The sequence below is a fragment of the Asterias rubens genome, chromosome 20 (genome assembly GCF_902459465.1).
Source record: "Asterias rubens chromosome 20, eAstRub1.3, whole genome shotgun sequence".
Taxonomy (NCBI): Eukaryota; Metazoa; Echinodermata; class Asteroidea; order Forcipulatida; family Asteriidae; genus Asterias; species Asterias rubens.
Genome location: NC_047081.1, coordinates 3,078,557 through 3,097,462, shown reverse-complemented (window position 1 = coordinate 3,097,462; position 18,906 = coordinate 3,078,557). Strand labels below are relative to the sequence as shown.

Sequence of the window (18,906 nt, the reverse complement as noted above, 5' to 3'; positions counted from 1 at the left end):
CAATGATTGTATAGTGTGTAGGTGTGTATATGAAGAACGCTGTGCGCATTTTAAGCAATCGTACGATGGGTGCGCCAAAGTGTCGTTTTTGGCGTCTTGAAATGGTCAACATATAAAGTTCAGTTATAGCATTGTTATATCTTTAATGATTTTCTAACCGGGTCTCTCCCACCAGTTCACACTTTGGTTTATGATGAGCAATGAAAAATCGCATTATTTATAAAAAAAATTGTCAAGTTGTATTCAGGTATTTCGTTTACATACCAGTATTGAACCTGAAGAATGACAGTCTTTCACACAATGACATATGACTACGAAAATTATAGCCAATATTTGCCCAACTACAGGTTTTCTGGTACAACAAACAAATGCTGTTAGCGTCTTACTCCGGGAAAGTCTATAGATGAACAACAGTTTTGAGACTAGTACTCTCTCGTCTAGTGATAAATAGCAATGCTGTAACCGATCTTTAAACTGATTTTTTATCAATGTGGAAAAAAAGCACTTTTGATGTACATACTGGAGTTTGGGTTTTCCAGCTTAATGTACCAAAAAGAAAACAAAATAAGCTTAATAAGTGACATAATTGTCCAAAGATTGGTCTGTTTTAAAGCCTAGATGTAACACTGTGATATGTCCTATCTATTCAAATGCAAAACGTGTTTTTATGGTGTTGTCAACTTTATTTTTTTCGTGAATTATTTTGTCGGCAGCTTGTTGGGCGAATGATTAATTTTTTAAATGTTATGTCATACAGGATTAGGAGCGATTGTTACTGTACTAAATTAACAACAAATACATGAGCAGATCACTACCAATTTTATATCTTACCCGAATTAACTGTTACATGTAAAAGTACCTCATCGTAAAATATCTATTACATTGGGGTCCATTTTTTAGTTTTCCAGATTTTTTATTAAGTAGTAATTTTTTGGGGAGTTTTTTTTTTTTCAAGCAAAAGGGTGAAGACAGTGTGATTGGGCTATTTCTATTAACATGTATACCCTGTCATCTGTATTTTATTTGACGATATTTAGAAGGAAGAAACTGTTAAAAAATTCACCATCTGATGTGTACATTATTGAGTTTAACAATAACCTTGTAGATCTGTGAGAATTTGTATGTTTTCAATTTCCTCTGTGAATATTATCCCTTTCTCCCATCCTTATAAAAGATCTGTAAACAATGTGTAGTAGACTAAAATATGCCAGCTCCTATGTGTGCAAAGGTAGAGTTGATAATGTTAAAACTATGAATGGGTCGGGGTGTGGGAACAAAAGTCGGGCCAGGGTGGGTATAATCGGGAGACGGGTTGGTGTAATAGGGGGATGAGATGTGTATAACTAGGTGGGGACGGGTGTGAGGGGTCTGATGGGAATCAAGTGTAGGAATCAATCTATTACACAAGTGTTTAATTCATAATGCTGGCATCATTCTAAAAATGTTATTTAGTTTTTGGTTAACTCTTTTTGTTTCCAAATGAATATTCAATGGATTTGGATGGATAGCTGATACTATCGTGTAGCGTTCAGCGCAATGTAAACAATTCTATGTTTTAGATCATGTTAAATTCAGCATGGAGGGAACATAATGTTTAAAGGTTTTGTACAGGATCGGTAAGTAAATACATTGTCCTTAATTTTGGTTGTAACAAACAAAATCAGCGTGTTGCATTTTTGTAGGGTTTTGGATACAGTTTTCTTGAGTATGACTTCATTTCAGAGAGAAACATCTCACAGAAAAAATGTTTCTTATGAACTTCGTAATCAGTGAGCTTTCAGACTAAAATTAAGCAGTGTTGTTTTGTATTCTTACCAGTCCTGTGTAACACTTTTAAGAAGCCCCCTGCGCTGGCTTGCATTAGATGGCATTAAAATAAGCATGTTTTATGTTTAAACGTCTGTAGAGAGGTTAACTAAATTCAGAGATGTCTTTAGGGTTAGCTGTATAGACCTTTCTTTTGTTGATAAACAAACCGCCTTGGTTGGCATTGTCGGCTGAATGTTAGTAAAGCATTCAATCGTATTAACAGATGTTTTAACAAAATTCAACCATTTCTGCTAACTTTCAACTAAACAAAATATCTCTTATAATTAGTTGTTTTATTTTAAACAAAATCAACAAATTTGGTTACATTGTTACCAAAAATAGCGATCTTTTCTTGATTTGCACTTACGGCTTTCCATAGTTTTCCAATCTGGGTTGGCAAAAACTCAGGCTGTGACGTTGGAAAAGAAAGGTCTATACAGTTTAGTTTTTTTTTTTTTTTTAAGTTTTTTTTTATTGTTTCTTTCTAAAGGATTGTGCCTGTGTGAATCAGCGTTACTTTTCAAAATCAAACAGTGATCCTACCTGTAGCTAACATTTATCTGGTTTTGCCAGCTTTATGAAATGGGCCATGTTGTAATGTTGAAGTTAGATGAAAACCAAGTTATTTATTTGCATTAATCAGTGGAAACTTAGCTTTGACCATTTCATACCAACTACTCGTCTACTGTAGGAATTGAAATATTGGGAGCTTGTTCGAGCTGGTCTCAAATTTTGATCATGTTTTGTTTATGTTGTTTTTGACAATTTTTGTATAAAAGTAAATTTAATTGGTTAAGCCTCCCATCCCAGTAACCCATCCCCTTGAAAAAATATTGTTAAAAACAAAATTAGGTGATAAATATCGCTGTAGAAAAAAAAAAAACAGTTGTAAAAGTCATATTAACATTTCAAGTACATACATATAACCAGTGACATGTATAGAACTATTATACCGCCTTGACATAAATAACATAAATTAAATCCTCGGTGTTTATATAAAAAAAATTGTGTACGAATACCCAAGGTCATGTAAATTAGCTTATTATTAATTATTAATTGTCCGTTTTAATGGTTCACATTTGTAAGATTATTTAAGCAATCAGTTGACATATCTACTATACACCGTATCTATCAATGATAAAAATGCACTCATAACCAGAAACACAGAGATGGTCAGTGAATGCATTCCCTGGTTTACCACACCATAGTTGCAGTCAGAGACCTGCAGCCGATTTCACGAAACGCTAGGATTAATCCTAGGATGGGTTCAATGTCTCATAATGTGTATGGATACAGAACTTAACTCGTCCTAAGTCCATGTTGGTGGTCATTAGGTTTACGTGTAAACGCCGCGTCACCTAAAATGCGCACTTCACTGAATATGGTCAATGCGCACAAATTTACCACAACTTTACAGTGTTGTAGCATTGTGTCCGCCATACCTCAAAAAGGCTTATAGCTGTAGCTGGCAAATCAGAAATTACCTTTTTATGAGCATGTGCACACCTTTAAGAACAACATAATTGTCTGGTTTGGCTACTGTCATGTAGCATTTGAAAGTCGCCTATTGCGCTCAGTATTGCCTGTTATGTGCTACTGTTATAATGCAAAACATGCCTTTTGCTGGAAGTGCAAACACTGTCGCATGAATGGCGCCCTCTGTGGTTCAAAGATAAGTTTGTCACGATGTAATGAGGTACATACATAAAGTAATTTAATAAACTTTCTAAAAAATATGGTGTGTTCAAAATCAAATCATCCAATCGTATCAGGTAACGTTATACTCCCACAGGTTGTATTATTACAAATCAATACTGTTAAATTCATAACCAATACTAGATACAGTTTTGTGTTAATTGGTTTATTTTATTGAACATTATGTAAAACTTATAGCCATTATAGCTTCATGAATGTTGTAGCTTCAGGAAGAGATCGCTTGAACTCTAAATATTTGTGTATTACATACATGACCTCAGACTGAAGTGGACGGCAAACTTAGTTTTATGAGCCCCACTCCTTTTATTACTAGGTGTGATTTCATTGCTTGAATTTTTTCTCAAAAATGTCTCCATCTTAATATCATGGTTTTGTTTTTGTTTTAATTACCCATTAAAAAGTGTTGAAATTACATTGTTGTGTTGGATCGATTTACTTTAAAATTTAAAAACATTATCCTGTCTTGTTGGAATTCTAAAAAGCAGTAATGGCCTGGCATTTTGACCCTATAAAGCCCGGTTCATACTTCCTGCGAATGCGAAGCGAATTTGACGTGAATTTGACGTCACACCCTCCTTTCGCAGCAATATTCGCAAGGGAGTAGAGCAGACTTCAACTGCTGCGAATTGTTTGTTGCGAATTTGTGACGTCAACATTCGCTTCGCATTCGCATTCGCAGGAAGTATTAACAGGGCTTTAGTCTTTCTCGAAGGCTAGGTCCAGTTGGTTGGTAATTAAATTACTAGTGGTTTGAGTTTCTTGTTTGAATTCCCTCAAAAATGCATTTTGTCATGGGCCTGGAATATCGTCTTTGGAAGGGCATGTCTGACCATTTTCATTAATTCAAAGGACACTTCCATTGGGAAAATCCATGGGAAACTTTGGAAGGGGCACAAAGGCCAAAACCAGGGGCAGGCTGACCAGGGGCAACAGAGGTTGCCTCCATGTAGTTTCAAGCCTGTCCTAATACATTCTTGTTAACTAATAGTTTTTTGGGGTTAAGCATATCAGGTTGATTCACACTAAACTAGGTTGGTTGCAGTTATTTTATTTCTAATATGCGCTCTGTCTGAAGTTTGCAGCAAAATTTGTAAGAAATTCTAACCTGTTTGGAAAGCCAAATTAAAGTCAAACACAAGTGAATTTGGGGTGTGCAGGCTTTTTGCTATTGGACGTGCAAGTCTAATAATTATTCCAATGTTAAAGTTAGTACACAATTTTGTTTCTCATGTTTAGAAAATATACATGCATGGGGACCCAAGCTTGTTTTATTTAGTAGTGAAAGGCCAGTTGTTAGGCACTTTAAAACAGTGTATCAATGCAAATGGCATAACACCATTGTGGACCCTGTCATGAGATAGTCGAGTTGTGGCGGTGCTCTCGCGAGATCATTGCTCTCATGGAAGACTTTAGGATTAGGCAGCACCAGCCGCCAAATTGGGATGCCCTACAGGTTGCTAATCATTCACATCAACAATTTATTCCCTTTTGAATACTCATTTACTTCCTTTTTATAGTTGATTGTTTTGCCCTAGATTGGCATACGCTACCCTCCACATTTTTTTGTTTCATCATTCATAAATCCTCAAGAAATGCCTTCCCAACTCATTTTCTTACCCGCTTTGCAAAAGAACTGAGCTATATAATAGCTCTATGAACATAACTGATGCAATTCACCCCTCTAGCCCCCCCTCTAGCCCCTCCCCATTTGAACGTAATTTTTGTAAGAATATAGCGCCATCTATTGACACAGATTGTGTACTAGAAAGACGACTAGTTCCCGCCTCTAACCACAGCCATTAGAGTTGAACGTGGCACGTTGAGTTCACGTTGGAGCAATGTGCTGGGGCCCGACTATTTTCCGGCCTCTTACACGGCCTTTCTCAGCCGATACGCTCGCTGCAAAAATTGCGGCCCCAAAATCCGTCGTCATCAGCGGCTAAGGCGGCCCAAAATTCATCGCGATGAGCGAGAAAGTAATAATGAAGGGTACCCTTAAGGGTCACAATGGATGGGTTACCCAAATTGCCACAACACCGGCATTTCCCGACATTGTTCTATCGTCATCAAGGGGTAAGTTTCATCTAATTTATTATTGTGTACATTTTCTATGGAGTTGACACGTTCTTTTCGTTTATCGTAAAATAACTTGATCAACGCATATGCGATGGAACATCCATAAGGATTATGATTTTGAATCATTATTAATTATATAAATAGAATTATTACACGATATGTTCATGCATTGGTAACTATTTTTATGTCATATTTATAATTTTATTTTGACTTTGAAATAAATTGTGTGTACAGATTCAGAATATGCCTGGACAAAAAAAATGGGACCCCTAAAAAGCCGAAACCCAATCTTATTATTATGAGGGGGTCTGAGGTGTTGGTATGCCTTTTAAAAGACATAAATATTGCCAGTATGCTGGTGGTCTCCCTCCGCTTATTGGTCATACACTCCAGAGCCCCACTTTAGTTGCCAAGTCTGAATCTTTGGCCACCAAAGTTGGGATAACTTTCCGTATGGCGCCACCATTTTTTTACTCATTTTTACAAAAAGGGATATCTCATTGAGGTAAAATAGATACTATATTATTTCATATCGAATGAAAAAGTGGTGGCGCCATGCGGAAACTTTTCCAAAAATTGTGCTTTCCCTACGACGGGCGGGTCGGAAGTTAAAAACAGCTAGATAATAAATGTGTTCACTTTCCTCATGTATGATCAGATGTTTAGATAATTACAATTTAAAAAATGTTCAACTTCCTCCAAGACGTTACCTCGCTCTCAACTAGAGCGCAGCCATTTTGGAATGATCCCAATTATGCCAATCAAATCATGGCGTCATCAGCCACAGGATTAGCCAGCAAGGCTGTGGTGGGAGCCGACACATAAAAAGCAATAATTGATTTGAAATGTTTACACCCGCGCTCCGCCCACACAGTGACAGAAATATCCCTAACATTGGGGGAAAAAGGCCAATCATCATCATGTCCATTGATTGGTGCAATGTTTTCACTTGAACATTTTTTAAAACATGCTTGTGGTTTTTGTCTGTCGAAATGTAAGTTGAGTCTTAGAGTCACCTCTTCGGCCGAGCCCTTGGCGTGTGGGGTGCTAAAGACTCATAAAGTAAACTCTGGTTTAATTCTCTGGCCACCTTTGCTAGTTCTGGATCCAGACACCCAAACCAGAAACATTTACCTACGAACAAAACATACTTTCATACGTATCCGAGTGAAAGATTTCTTGTTAAAAAGTTGCAAAATTCTTTTGCCAGAAATGCCCCTGTTTAAAAATCCATAAAACTCTTTAAAAATAAAAGTGTGTCAACAAATTTTGAATCTCCAAATCACACCCCAAGGCAAGTTTGGGAAACTCAAATTTCCCTGGTGTCCGTTTATGAGTGCTGCAGCCAGCAAAGTGGTTGGTTAACTGCTTTCACCTTGTTGAAAGTGGATGTATTTGACATTCTGATGAAATAGCTCAAAGGCTGAGCGACAATAGGCCTAAATGACAACACAAGGCAAGGCAAGATTTGGCCTTCAAGAAAGACTCTCCTAGGGACGAAATGTCAGGCCATTAACTATTTTTGCAATTCAACCATTGGTCCTTCAGGTTGGTAAGCAGCTTGCAACATCTAATTCTATGTTCTCACCTATTAAATAGTGTGGCAGTTCTTTCCATTTTTCTCACCAACTATACTCTGTATACAACCTAAATCAGCACTATGTTTGACATAAACTAATCTATGACCCCACTTATAAATAGCGTCTTGTGTTTTTGTTTTTCTAGACAAGTCTGTCATCATGTGGAAGCTGACCAGAGAAGAAAACAATTACGGAGTCCCCAAGAAAGCTCTGAAGGGTCACAGCCATTTTGTGTCAGACATTGTGATGTCCTCCGATGGTCAGTTTGCTCTCTCCTGCTCTTGGGATAAGGAACTTCGTCTCTGGGATCTTGCCACGTGAGTTGGGCTTAGTCTTCTTATTAATATTATTGCCCTTGTATATTTTTATTTGTAAACTCCCTGTGCCCCCCCCCCCCCACCCCTAACACCTACCTTTCACTCTCATCTGTCACCAAGGTGTAATTTTATAGAGGTGCTGAAGCAGAATAGAAGTTGCTTAACATTTTTCTGTCAAGCAAAAATAAGCAGGATATGGTCTTTTGGCTTGTAACCTAAATTCTGGTAAGCACAATTGTGTTGTGCTTAGCCACTTTTTGCATTTAGGCAGCACTATGGAAGAAGATTGACCATGTTTTTGCTCTCATTGCTTGAGTCTTAGAGTCACCTCTTCGGCCTAGCCGTTGGCGTGTGGGGTGCTAAAGACTCATAAAGTAAACTCTGGTTTTATCCTCTGGCCAGTTTGAACGTTGTGGATCCAGACACCCAAACCAGAACAGTCATCACAAAATATCTTTTGATTGGAGTAAATTTTTCTTGTTGTGTGTTTTGAAAAAGAAAATAAATGAAATAATTGTTGGTTCATTGCAGAGGAAAGACGACGAGACGCTTTGTGGGACACACCAAGGATGTCCTCAGCGTGGCTTTCTCTCAGGACAATCGCCAGATTGTCTCTGGCTCTAGGGACAAGACCATCAAGCTGTGGAACACCCTGGGAGTCTGCAAGTACACCATCCAGGTAAAGAAAGCATGAGTATACTGCTTTATATAGGATTCGAGGCATTGTATGTTTAGGTATCAGCTATCAATGTATATTTGGTTTGGGGTAACACCATGTGTGTCTCTGTTTGCCAGGTAGAGTTTGTCCGGTTGTCGGGAGAAAAATACCAGTCCCGATGACTAGAGCAAGTAGATACACACATGGTGTTACCGCAAACCAAATAAATATATACTGCATTACAAGCAAAGATCAGGGGCCATTTTCATGAAGCTGTTTAGCAGTAAATACTGCTTGACAAATTTCTTTGCTAAGCGGAGTTGAGTGGGGCATTAGTCTCAACAATGTGAACGTTTGTTAATTTGGCTGGTCATCTGCTTCTGTTAAACAACACTTTTCTTTGCGAAGCAAGGTGTTGTGCTTGCAAACTTTAAATCGGGCCCAGAAAGGGGGGGGGTGACTCTGGACGCATAGAATGGTTTATTGTATTGTGCTTTGCCCATTGAGGCGTTCCCACGACTGCTTTTACTGTGCTGTCCTCGGGGCTGTAATGGGCATAGAATAAACCTCCTTATGGTCATTTTACTACAGGGTGTATCGCAGATCATGGGTACACCCCGTGAAAAGTGATCAACAATTAGTTACAATTAATTTGTGAACTTGTTTTGTTTTTGCACATAAATAGTTTGTGACAATTTTTTTTAAACTGATTTGACTTTTTGTTTTGTTTCTTGCCAAAGGACGACTGCCACAAGGCGTGGGTGTCCTGCGTTCGCTTCTCACCAAACCAAGTCAACCCAATCATCGTTTCTGCAGGAGTCGACAAGCAAGTCAAGGTAAGCCATTTATCCAAACTCCAAAAAAAAGAGAGGAACCAGTGGTATCAATACACACTGTGAGATATTAACTGGTATGCTGTCTACTAACCAAGAAATTGAAGTGTTAAGCTGTTTCTGGGAACAGCGCCCTCAATCCTGATGCAGAGATTGAGCTCCAAAAGAGTCTAATTGTGCTGTATAGATAAATCCCTCGTATTGGTCGCCATCATTGATGAACGTGCACGTGTAAAGGGCTATCATTGGATGTTAAAACTGATGCATTTGAGTCTTAGAGTCACCTCCTCGGCCGAGCCCTTGGCGTGTGGGGTGCTAAAGACTCATAAAGTAAACTCTGGTTTAATTCTCTGGCCACCTTTTCTAGTTCTGGATCCAGACACCCAAACCGGAAACATTAAAAATATATTGTCGTTGGGAAACGACCAATCTGTCTTACGGTGTTATTCGTGGAGACAGTAATTCTGTAATGAACTATTCTGTCAGTTGATTCAATGTAACTAAAATAAATTGTCTTTGTTTCTACAGGTATGGAATCTCACCAACTGCCGTCTGAAGACCAACCACTTCGGACATTCTGGTTACCTGAACTGCGTAACTGTGTCCCCAGACGGTTCACTATGTGCATCTGGTGGCAAGGTAAGAAAAAACTCTTGAGCCTGGTGACCACCGAGTATACAGTGCTTTTACACACATAAGTTTTAGGGTAAAACCAAGAATTTTCAAGTTACTGTCTCCAAAGTTGTTTCACAACTTTGGGGGAATTTGTTATTGATGTATTTTATTGATTTATTTATTTAGTTATTTTAAATATTTGCCCATTGAGGCGTTCCCACGACTGCTTTTACTGTGCGGTCCTCGGGGCTGTAATGGGCATAGAATAAACCTCCTTATGGTCATTTTACTACAGGGTCTGTCGCAGATTATGGACACACCCCGTGAAAAGTGATCAACACCTAGTTACACTTAATTTCTGTATTCATGTTTTGCACAGAAAAAAACTTAAATGCATAACTCACTCTCTGAATCGTTCCCAAAGACTGTTTCACTAGTGTTTTGGTTTGTTGACGTAATTTTCAGGATGGTAAAGCCATGTTGTGGGATCTGAATGAGGGCAAGCATCTGTACACACTGAATGGAGCTGAGGAGATCAACGCTCTGTGCTTCAGTCCCAATAGGTACTGGCTGTGTGCTGCTGCTGGACCAACAATTAAGATCTGGGTAAGAAACATGCATAGTCTCCGAACCATGACTAGAGAAGAAAGCAAATTTATTAACAATTGTTTGTGGGTTTTTTTTGTTGGTGTTTTTTAGTGGGTGGGTTGGAATCAAAGACTTGCCCATTGAGGCGTTCCCACGACTGCTTTTACTGTGCGGTCCTCGGGGCTGTAATGGGCATAGAATAAAACTCCTCATGGCCATTTTACTACAGGGTGTATCACAGATCATGGATACACCCCGTGAAAAGTGATCAACAATTAGTTACAATTAATTTGTGTACTTGTTTTGCACAGAAAATAAACATAAATGCACAACCCTACTCTCTGACCTGTTCCTACAGAATGTTTCACTATTGTTTTTTGTGGGTTTTTTTTGGGCGTAATTTTCAGGATGGTAAAGCCATGGTGTGGGATTGATCTGAATGAGGGCTTCTTGTGGCTAAACCCTTTGTCCTTCTATTTATTGTTAGCCCCTTGGTGGGTTTTTCGGTGGGTTTTCTGACTCTCTCTCTCTCTCTCTTTCGATGTATTTTCACTTAACTGCTTATTTTACACTTATTTACCTGTTCAGGTTTGTCGTGTTGTCATTAGCCTCCCAGAACGACTCTACTTGGGTAAAAATGTCAGGCCATTAACTATTTATTGGTTTAAAAATTCTAGGATTTGGAAGAGAAGTGCATCGTCGACGAACTGAAGCTGGAGGTGATCAACCCAACCTCCAAGGCCCTTCCCCCAGGTTGCCTCTCCATGGCCTGGTCGGCTGATGGACAGACCCTCTTCGCTGGGTACACGGATAGTGTCATCCGCGTCTGGCAGGTGTACCAACTCAAGCAGTAGTGGGTCCCCCTCTCAATGATCTTCAGATGCCGCCAACCATCGTCAAGATTTTTCAGATCAGGAAAAGTCAGTGGTTTACATACATTTAACAGATTTCACAGTACAAAATGTTTATTTATTGATTGTTTTCATTCATTTCGCATAACAACAAATCTTTTTTAGGTGAAAAGTTCTTGCATAAAAAAATGCCCCTGCCTTTGTATACCTCGGTATGCAGGGGACCTGGAATATTGTCCTTGAGAGGATAAGGCCATTTTCATTCTGCAAAGAGCACCTTTGAAAATCTTAAAGCGTATAGGAAACTTCTAAAGGGGCACCAAGGCCAAGATCAGGGCAACAGCCGTGTAATTTCAGGCCGGGTCTGTACTTTCTACTCGTAAGGAAAAATTGTGAAAGGTGTGTATTAAGTATGACCTCGTCAACAGAACAGTAGCCCCTAACCATGGATTTCTCAAATTGTCATATTCTTTCTAAAAAATCTTCGAAGTAAAATCTCGCATCCTGATCTGAAGCATTTTCCCAAAAACTTTGACAACATCACAATAGAGATTATAAATCTTTAAGAAACTTTACAAAGAAAAACAACAACATGGCTGCCAGTCCAACATTTGTGTGTCCTTCACAACAACTTGATGAAACTGTTATGGACTGAGAACTTGTAAAAAAAATAAAAAGAAGCTTGGTTTATTCCAGGAAATAAAAAAAATATAACATTCAAGAATGAGTGCTGATAAAACTGAAGTCTTTAGTGTGTTTTTGTTTTCTCTGAACCCAAGTCCTTAATCCATTTCTGTTGGTGTTTTGTTTTTAGGATTTAGTAAGAGCGAACAGCAAAGGCTTTGTAATGGTATAATCCGGCTCGAATATTAAGGCCCTTGCATACTAGCTAGAACAGCGCCCTCATTGAGGTCAATGAAGACATATCGTAGGCTGAGAGATGTGCGCGTTTAACACACGCATGTCATGCATATTTCCATTGTTTTACCTTGGTGATGTCGTTAGTGCATATCAGACTCTTGTTCTGGTTTCCGAGTCGTCGGGGTGTGCATTCAGGTCCTGGTCATGACACTTTTGTTTTTGAGCATGAATTTGAGCAAGACACTCGACTGTAAATGCTTCTCTTCACCTAGAGGTAAATGGGTACCTGTGAGGGGAAAGATGGTTCTTGTGAATGATTTAGCTTTTTATAGTGTGCTACATACTTGACAGCACAAGCTCGGGTCTGTATGCTTCGTTTTCAAAAGGGCAATGGCACAAAGGCATTTTCTCCATGGTAAAGGGCACCCTATGAGGAAATTGTAAACTTCTACTTGTGCATTTCGAGGGCACCAAGGCAATGACCAGGGGGCATGGAGGCAATTGCCTTTGCTGCCTCTTTGAAGTATCAGGCTTGCAAGCTGTGTACTCCTCCTGGAGCTGAGATGGTGTTAGGAATGGAAATAAATGGATCAGTGACCAGAAGGCGTAATGTGTGAAGCGCAATGAATATTCTTTGGAATGGCGCTGTATAAGACTCCATATTCTTGTCAGATGAACTATGCAGACGCCCTATTTTTTCCCCAGTAATCTAAATGTCAAATTTGAAGATTTATAGCACACAGTAAATCTTATTGTTGCTAGCGATGGCTTGGTAACTCGGCAACTCCAGGTGCGCTGGGGTTAGTTTCCGCTGCAGACCAGAAGGTAATACAAATTTGTTTCATTTCTATTTTATACTTGAAATATTTTGAGTGAATTATTGACATTTTTATGGTTAAGGTATTATACAGGATTGGTAGAGCTGACAAAATAGTCGCAGACGGTGTTTTTTGATATATGTTATCAACCACAATTTATGGCATGTTAACACATTGTCCTTAATTGTAACAACCAAAACAAGTTGTGTTCAAATATAGTTTTCTTGAATGCGACTGTATTTCACAGTTTGTGACAGCTTTTTGTGAACTGATTTTCCTTTTTTCTTTTCCAAAGAATGACTTCCACAAGGCATGGGTGTCCTGCGTTCGCTTCTCACCAAACCAGGTCAACCCAATCATCGTTTCTGCAGAAGTCGACAAGCAAGTCAAGGTGAGCAATTAATCCAAGCCCCCCCCCCCAAAAAAAAAAAACGCTTAGCAAAAAGCCAGAGGATCCATTGATATCAATCCACACTGTTAGATATTGACTGGTATCTGATCTTCTAAGCAAGAAATTTAAGTGATCAGCTGGGTTTTTTTTGAAAAAAGTGCCCTAAATCCTGATGCAGCGATTGAGCTCCAAAAGAGACTTATTGTGCTGTATAGATCCCTTGTATGGTCGCCATCATTAACGAAACGTGCATAAAGGGCTATCATTGAATGAGAGTTTTGCATTTTCATTGTCTTTCATCAAAGTTGGCGGTCAATTACAGGATGTGCAATCCATCTTATTGTTAAAACTGATGCATTTGAGTCTTAGAGTCACCTCTTCGGCCGAGCCCTTGGCGTGTGGGGTGCTAAAGACTCGTAAAGTAAACTCTGGTTTAATTCTCTGGCCACCTTTGCTAGTTCTGGATCCAGACACCCAAACCAGAAACATTCAAAATGTATTGTCGTTGGGAAACGACTTATCTGTCTTACGGTGTTATTGGTTGGGACAGTAATTATGTATGAACTATTCTCTCTACAGGTATGGAATCTCACCAACTGCCGTCTGAAGACCAACCACTTCGGACATTCCGGTTACCTGAACTGCGTAACTGTCCCCAAACGGTTCACTATGTGCATCTGGTGGCAAGGTAAGAAAAAAACTCATTAGCCTGGTGCCCACCAGGTATACAGTGCTTTTACGCACATTGGTTTTAGGGTTAAACTCAGAAATTTGAAGTTATGAAGTGATATCAATCCACACTGTTAGAGATTGACTGGTTCCTGGTCTTCTAAGCAAGAAATTTAAGTGATCAGCTGGTTTTTTTTTTTAAGTGCCCTAAATCCTGATGCAGCGATTGAGCTCCAATAGAGACTTTTTGTGCTGTATAGATCCCTTGCATTGGTCGCTCGTTGATGAAACGTGCATGTGTGAAGGGCTATCACTGGCTGAGAGTTGTGCATAGTGCCTAAATGCATGGACATTTCCATTGTTTTTCATCAAAGATGGTGGTCAATAGGTCGGTGCAATCCATCTTATTGTTAAAACTGATGCATTTGAGTCTTAGAGTCACATCCTCGGCCGAGTCCTTGGCGTGTGGGGTGCTAAAGACTCGTAAAGTAAACTCTGGTTTAATTCTCTGGCCACCTTTTCTAGTTCTGGATCCAGACACCCAAACCTGAAACATTAAAAATGTGTTGTCATTGGGAAACAACCAATCTGTCTTACGGTGTTATTCGTGGAGACAGTAATTCTGTATGAACTATTCTGTCGGTTGATTCAATGAAACTAAAATAAATTGTCTTTGTTTCTACAGGTATGGAATCTCACCAACTGCCGTCTGAAGACCAACCACTTCGGACATTCTGGTTACCTGAACTGCGTAACTGTCCCCAGACGGATTCACTATGTGCATCTGGTGGCAAGGTAAGAAAAAACTCTTGAGTCTGGCGCCCACAGAGTATACAGTGCTTTAACACACATCAGTTTTAGGGTGAAACAAAGAATTTTGAAGTTATGGACTCCAAAGTTGGTTCACAACTTTGGGGAAATTTGTTATTGATGTATTTTAATTATTTATTTACTTATAGTTATTAAAAAACTTGCCCATTGAGGCGTTCCCACGACTGATTTTACTGTGCGGTCCTCGGGGCTGTAATGGGCATAGAATAAACCTCCTTATGATCATTTTACTACAGGGTGTATCGCAGATCATGGGTACACCCCGTGAAAAGTGATCAACAATTAGTTACAAATAATTTGTGTTTTTGTTTTGCACAGAAAATAAACATAAATGCACGACCCTACTCTCTGACCTGTTCCTACAGAATGTTTCACTATTGTTTTTTTGTTGGGTTTTTTTTGGCGTAATTTTCAGGATGGTAAAGCCATGTTGTGGGATTGATCTGAATGAGGGCAACATCTGTACGCACTGAATGGAGCTGAGGAGATCCGAGATCAACGCTCTGTGCTTCAGTCCCAATAGGCACTGGCTGTGTGCCGCTGCTGGACGAACAATTAAGATCTGGGTAAGAAAAATGCATGACTAGAGAAGAAAGCAAATTTATTTACAACTGTTTGTGTTTTTATTTAGAATTTTCTTTTTTTGTAGGGGCCGGGTTGGGTTGGGATCAAAGACGTGCCCATTGAGGCGTTCCCACGACTGCTTTTACTGTCGGTCCTCGGGGCTGTAATGGGCATAGAATAAAACTCCTTATGGTCATTTTACTACAGGGTGTATCGCAGATCATGGATACACCCCGTGAAAAGTGATCAACACCTAGTTACGCTTAATTTCTGTATTCATGTTTTGCACAGAAAAAAACTTAAATGCATAACTCACTCTCTGTCTCGTTCCCACAGACGGTTTCACCATTGTTTTTTTGTTTTTTTCGTAATTTTCAGGATGGTAAAGCCATGTTGTGGGATCTGAATGAGGGCAAGCATCTTTACAAACTGCATGGAGCTGAGGAGATCAACGCTTTGTGCTTCAGTCGTAATAGGTACTGGCTGTGTGCTGCTGCTGGACCAACAATTAAGATCTGGGTGAGTAACATGCGTAGTCTCCAAACGATGACTAGAGAAGAAAGCAAAATTATTTACAATTGTTTGTGTTTTCATTGAGAATTTGTTTTTTTTAGGGGCCGGGTTGGGTTGGGATCAAAGACGTGCCCATTGAGGCGTTCCCACGACTGCTTTTACTGTGCGGTCCTCGGGGCTGTAATGGGCATAGAATAAAACTCCTCATGGCCATTTTACTACAGGGTGTATCGCAGATCATGGATACACCCCGTGAAAAGTGATCAACACCTAGTTACACTTAATTTCTGTATTCATGTTTTGCACAGAAAAAAACTTAAATGCATAACTCACTCTCTGACTCGTTCCCACAGACGGTTTCACCATTGTTTTTTTGTTTTTTTCGTAATTTTCAGGATGGTAAAGCTTGGTTGTGGGATCTGAATGAGGGCAAGCATCTTTACAAACTGCATGGAGCTGAGGAGATCAACGCTCTGTGCTTCAGTCCCAATAGGTACTGGCTGTGTGCTGCTGCTGGACCAACAATTAAGATCTGGGTGAGTAACATGCGTAGTCTCCAAACGATGACTAGAGAAGAAACCAAAATTATTTACAATTGGTTTTTTTTTTGTAGGGGCCGGGTTGGTTTAAGATCAAAGACTTGCCCATTGAGGCGTTTCCACGACTGCTTTTACTGTGCGGTCCTCGGGGCTGTAATGGGCATAGAATAAACCCCCTTATGGTCATTTTACTACAGGGTATGTTGCAGATCATGAATACACCCCGTGAAAAGTGATCAACAATTAGTTACTTTTAGTTTCTGTATTCTCGTTTTGCACAGAAAATAAACGTAACTGCACAACACTACTCTCTGACCCTTTCCCACAGACTGTTTCATTGTTGCTTTTTTTCGTAATTTTCAGGATGGTAAAGCTTGGTTGTGGGATCTGAATGAGGGCAAACATCTTTACAAACTGCATGGAGCTGAGGAGATCAACGCTCTGTGCTTCAGTCCTAACAGGTACTGGCAGTGTGCTGCTGCTGGACCAACAATTAATATCAGATGTGGATAAAAAACTGGTTTATTCCAGGAAATAAAACAAATTTAACACTCAAGAATGAGTGCTGATAAAACTGAAGTCTTTTGTGTGTTTTTGTTTTCCCTGACCCCAAGTTCTTAAACCATTTCTTGTGTTTCTAAAGTTTAGTGGGAAAGAACTAAGACTTTTTGATGGAAAGGAAAATTTACCCCTTCTTTCTTTTTTAAAATACAAGACACAAAGCTAGTGTTAGTCAAGACTCTTAGTCAAGGCTACGTCTCCTATTTTGATATAGTGTTCAACTTTTACTTTTTGTTTGTGTGTATGTGCCTTTACAAAAAATGTATATGCCAACATATGGGTTACTTCACACAATGGACGATACAATCCCCACAATGTTTTCTTTGTTGTACATGTGTAGTGATAGAATTTATTGAGAAAAAGGAATATTTTAACAGCAATTGAAGGAACTAGTAACTGCTATAATAATGTAAGGGAGTGTGGGTTAAAGTGAAAGACTTGGCATCAACTCTAAACTTTGGGTTTGGATAGTCTTAAGATCCCCCAGAAGCATATTAATTTTGGTCTCCCTAGGACAAATCTTGAGGTTGTTATGGCGTAAATAGAATTTTTTGGGAGCGATAACTGTAGAACAAGATTCATGTAAACATGCACATTATTTTTTATGGAATAAATTCAACCTGTATCTTATCCTTGCGTATTGTTGACTCTAATATAGACCCCCCTGCACAAGCCTAAATAGCGCCCCCACTGAGGTCAATAAAGACGCATCATTGGTAAAGAGATGTGCGCAGTATGACCGTATGTATGGCACTTGGGGGAAGGCAGCCTTTACAATGGGTCTATCGGAAAAGAACTATTCAGATGCCCTTGTTCCCCTGAAATGAAGATTTGAAGATCATAGTACATGACCTGTGTATAATAACCACTTTACTAACTAACAATATTAAAAGGCAGTGGACACTATTGGTAATTGTCAAAGACTAGCCTTCACAGTTGCTGTATCTTAAAGGCAGTGGACACTATTGGTAATTGTCAAAGACTAGCCTTCACAGTTGGTGTATCTCAACATATGAATAAAATAACAAACCTGTGAAAATTTGAGCTCAATTAGTCGTCGGAATTGCGAGACAACTATGAAAGAAAAAAACACCCTTGTCACACAAAGTTGTGTGCTTTCAGATGCTTGATTTCGAGACCTCAAATTCTAAACTCGAGGTCTCGAAATCAAATTCATGGAAAATTACTTCTTTCTCGAAAACTATGCCACTTCAGAGGGAGCCGTTTCCCACATTGTTTTATACTATCAACCTCTCCCCATTACTCGTTACCAAGTGAGGTTTTATGCTGATAATTATTTTGAGTAATTACCAATAGTGTCCACTGCCTTTAACCCAAATTAAAACTAGTAACCAATAACCAAGTCCATTAAACAGTAAAAGTTTATTCTCTTCATGTACTTGACATTATGAAATAATATATTTACCAGTGCCAAACCCATACTGTAACAAATTAAACAAATAATTACAATTCTTTCATTTTCTGTCCAAAAATTTACTTCAAACTGTCCGACATGAAGGTGCAAAAATTCTACCTCGCACTGAAATGATCAAAAATTCTAAAAAATTGCTTCAAAATAATATTTGAATTCTGAAGATCTGTGTTAAAAAAAATTGTTTTAAGGCACAATATTGGTTTTTGCATCCTTACCGTTTTTAACTCCCTTTGAACAGTTAAAAATTTACAAAAACTTTTAATTTTTTCAGCTTATTTTATGTACTTTTTATCAACACAGCTTCCAAACTTCTTTAATAACGTATAACTATTGAGGTATAAGTTCTAACTTATGTAAATGAGATATCTTTCTAACCCCTAATTTTTTTAAGAGAAATGATATTGAGAAAATGTCCACTACTTTAGACTAAAACGAGGCTGAATAACAAAAACAGCTCTCCTCCACATTATCCAGATTGTTGTTGGCCAAACCAATACATGTAATAGGTACTCCGAACACAACATCAGCGTACATGTGATATTGGATGCACTCCGAATTCAACGACGACGTATGTGTGATACCAAGTACACGATAATAACACGTGCGATATAAAAACAGCCTATAGCTGTGTGATATTGGATGCAGTTCAAACACACTAACGACTCATTATGCGATATTGGA

At 38.9% G+C, this 18,906-nt stretch overlaps 2 protein-coding genes across 4 annotated transcripts; both read left to right on the top strand.

The window, feature by feature from the left end:
* The first annotated feature begins 5,376 nt into the window (after positions 1 to 5,376).
* LOC117303859 (receptor of activated protein C kinase 1-like) lies at positions 5,377 to 11,751 on the top strand. Its single transcript, XM_033788253.1, has 7 exons — positions 5,377 to 5,598; positions 7,327 to 7,498; positions 8,030 to 8,177; positions 8,897 to 8,992; positions 9,518 to 9,628; positions 10,070 to 10,210; positions 10,870 to 11,751. The coding sequence occupies exons 1-7, from the start codon at positions 5,490 to 5,492 to the stop codon at positions 11,044 to 11,046; spliced, it is 954 nt and encodes a 317-aa protein (XP_033644144.1). The 5' UTR covers positions 5,377 to 5,489; the 3' UTR covers positions 11,047 to 11,751.
* A 663-nt stretch (positions 11,752 to 12,414) lies between these two features.
* LOC117303742 (guanine nucleotide-binding protein subunit beta-2-like 1) lies at positions 12,415 to 17,689 on the top strand. Of its 3 annotated transcripts, XM_033788056.1 has the most exons (7): positions 12,415 to 12,729; positions 13,018 to 13,113; positions 13,693 to 13,801; positions 14,468 to 14,577; positions 15,556 to 15,696; positions 16,086 to 16,226; positions 16,593 to 17,689. In XM_033788056.1, the coding sequence occupies exons 3-7, from the start codon at positions 13,783 to 13,785 to the stop codon at positions 16,740 to 16,742; spliced, it is 561 nt and encodes a 186-aa protein (XP_033643947.1). In that variant the 5' UTR covers positions 12,415 to 12,729; positions 13,018 to 13,113; positions 13,693 to 13,782; the 3' UTR covers positions 16,743 to 17,689. The 3 variants fall into 3 exon arrangements, with proteins under 3 accessions (XP_033643947.1, XP_033643948.1, XP_033643949.1); XM_033788057.1 differs by lacking the exons at positions 12,415 to 12,729; positions 14,468 to 14,577 and adding an exon at positions 15,029 to 15,179 and having other exon boundaries at positions 12,905 to 13,113; XM_033788058.1 differs by lacking the exons at positions 12,415 to 12,729; positions 13,018 to 13,113; positions 13,693 to 13,801 and adding an exon at positions 15,029 to 15,179 and having other exon boundaries at positions 14,492 to 14,577.
* The last annotated feature ends 1,217 nt before the right edge of the window (positions 17,690 to 18,906 follow it).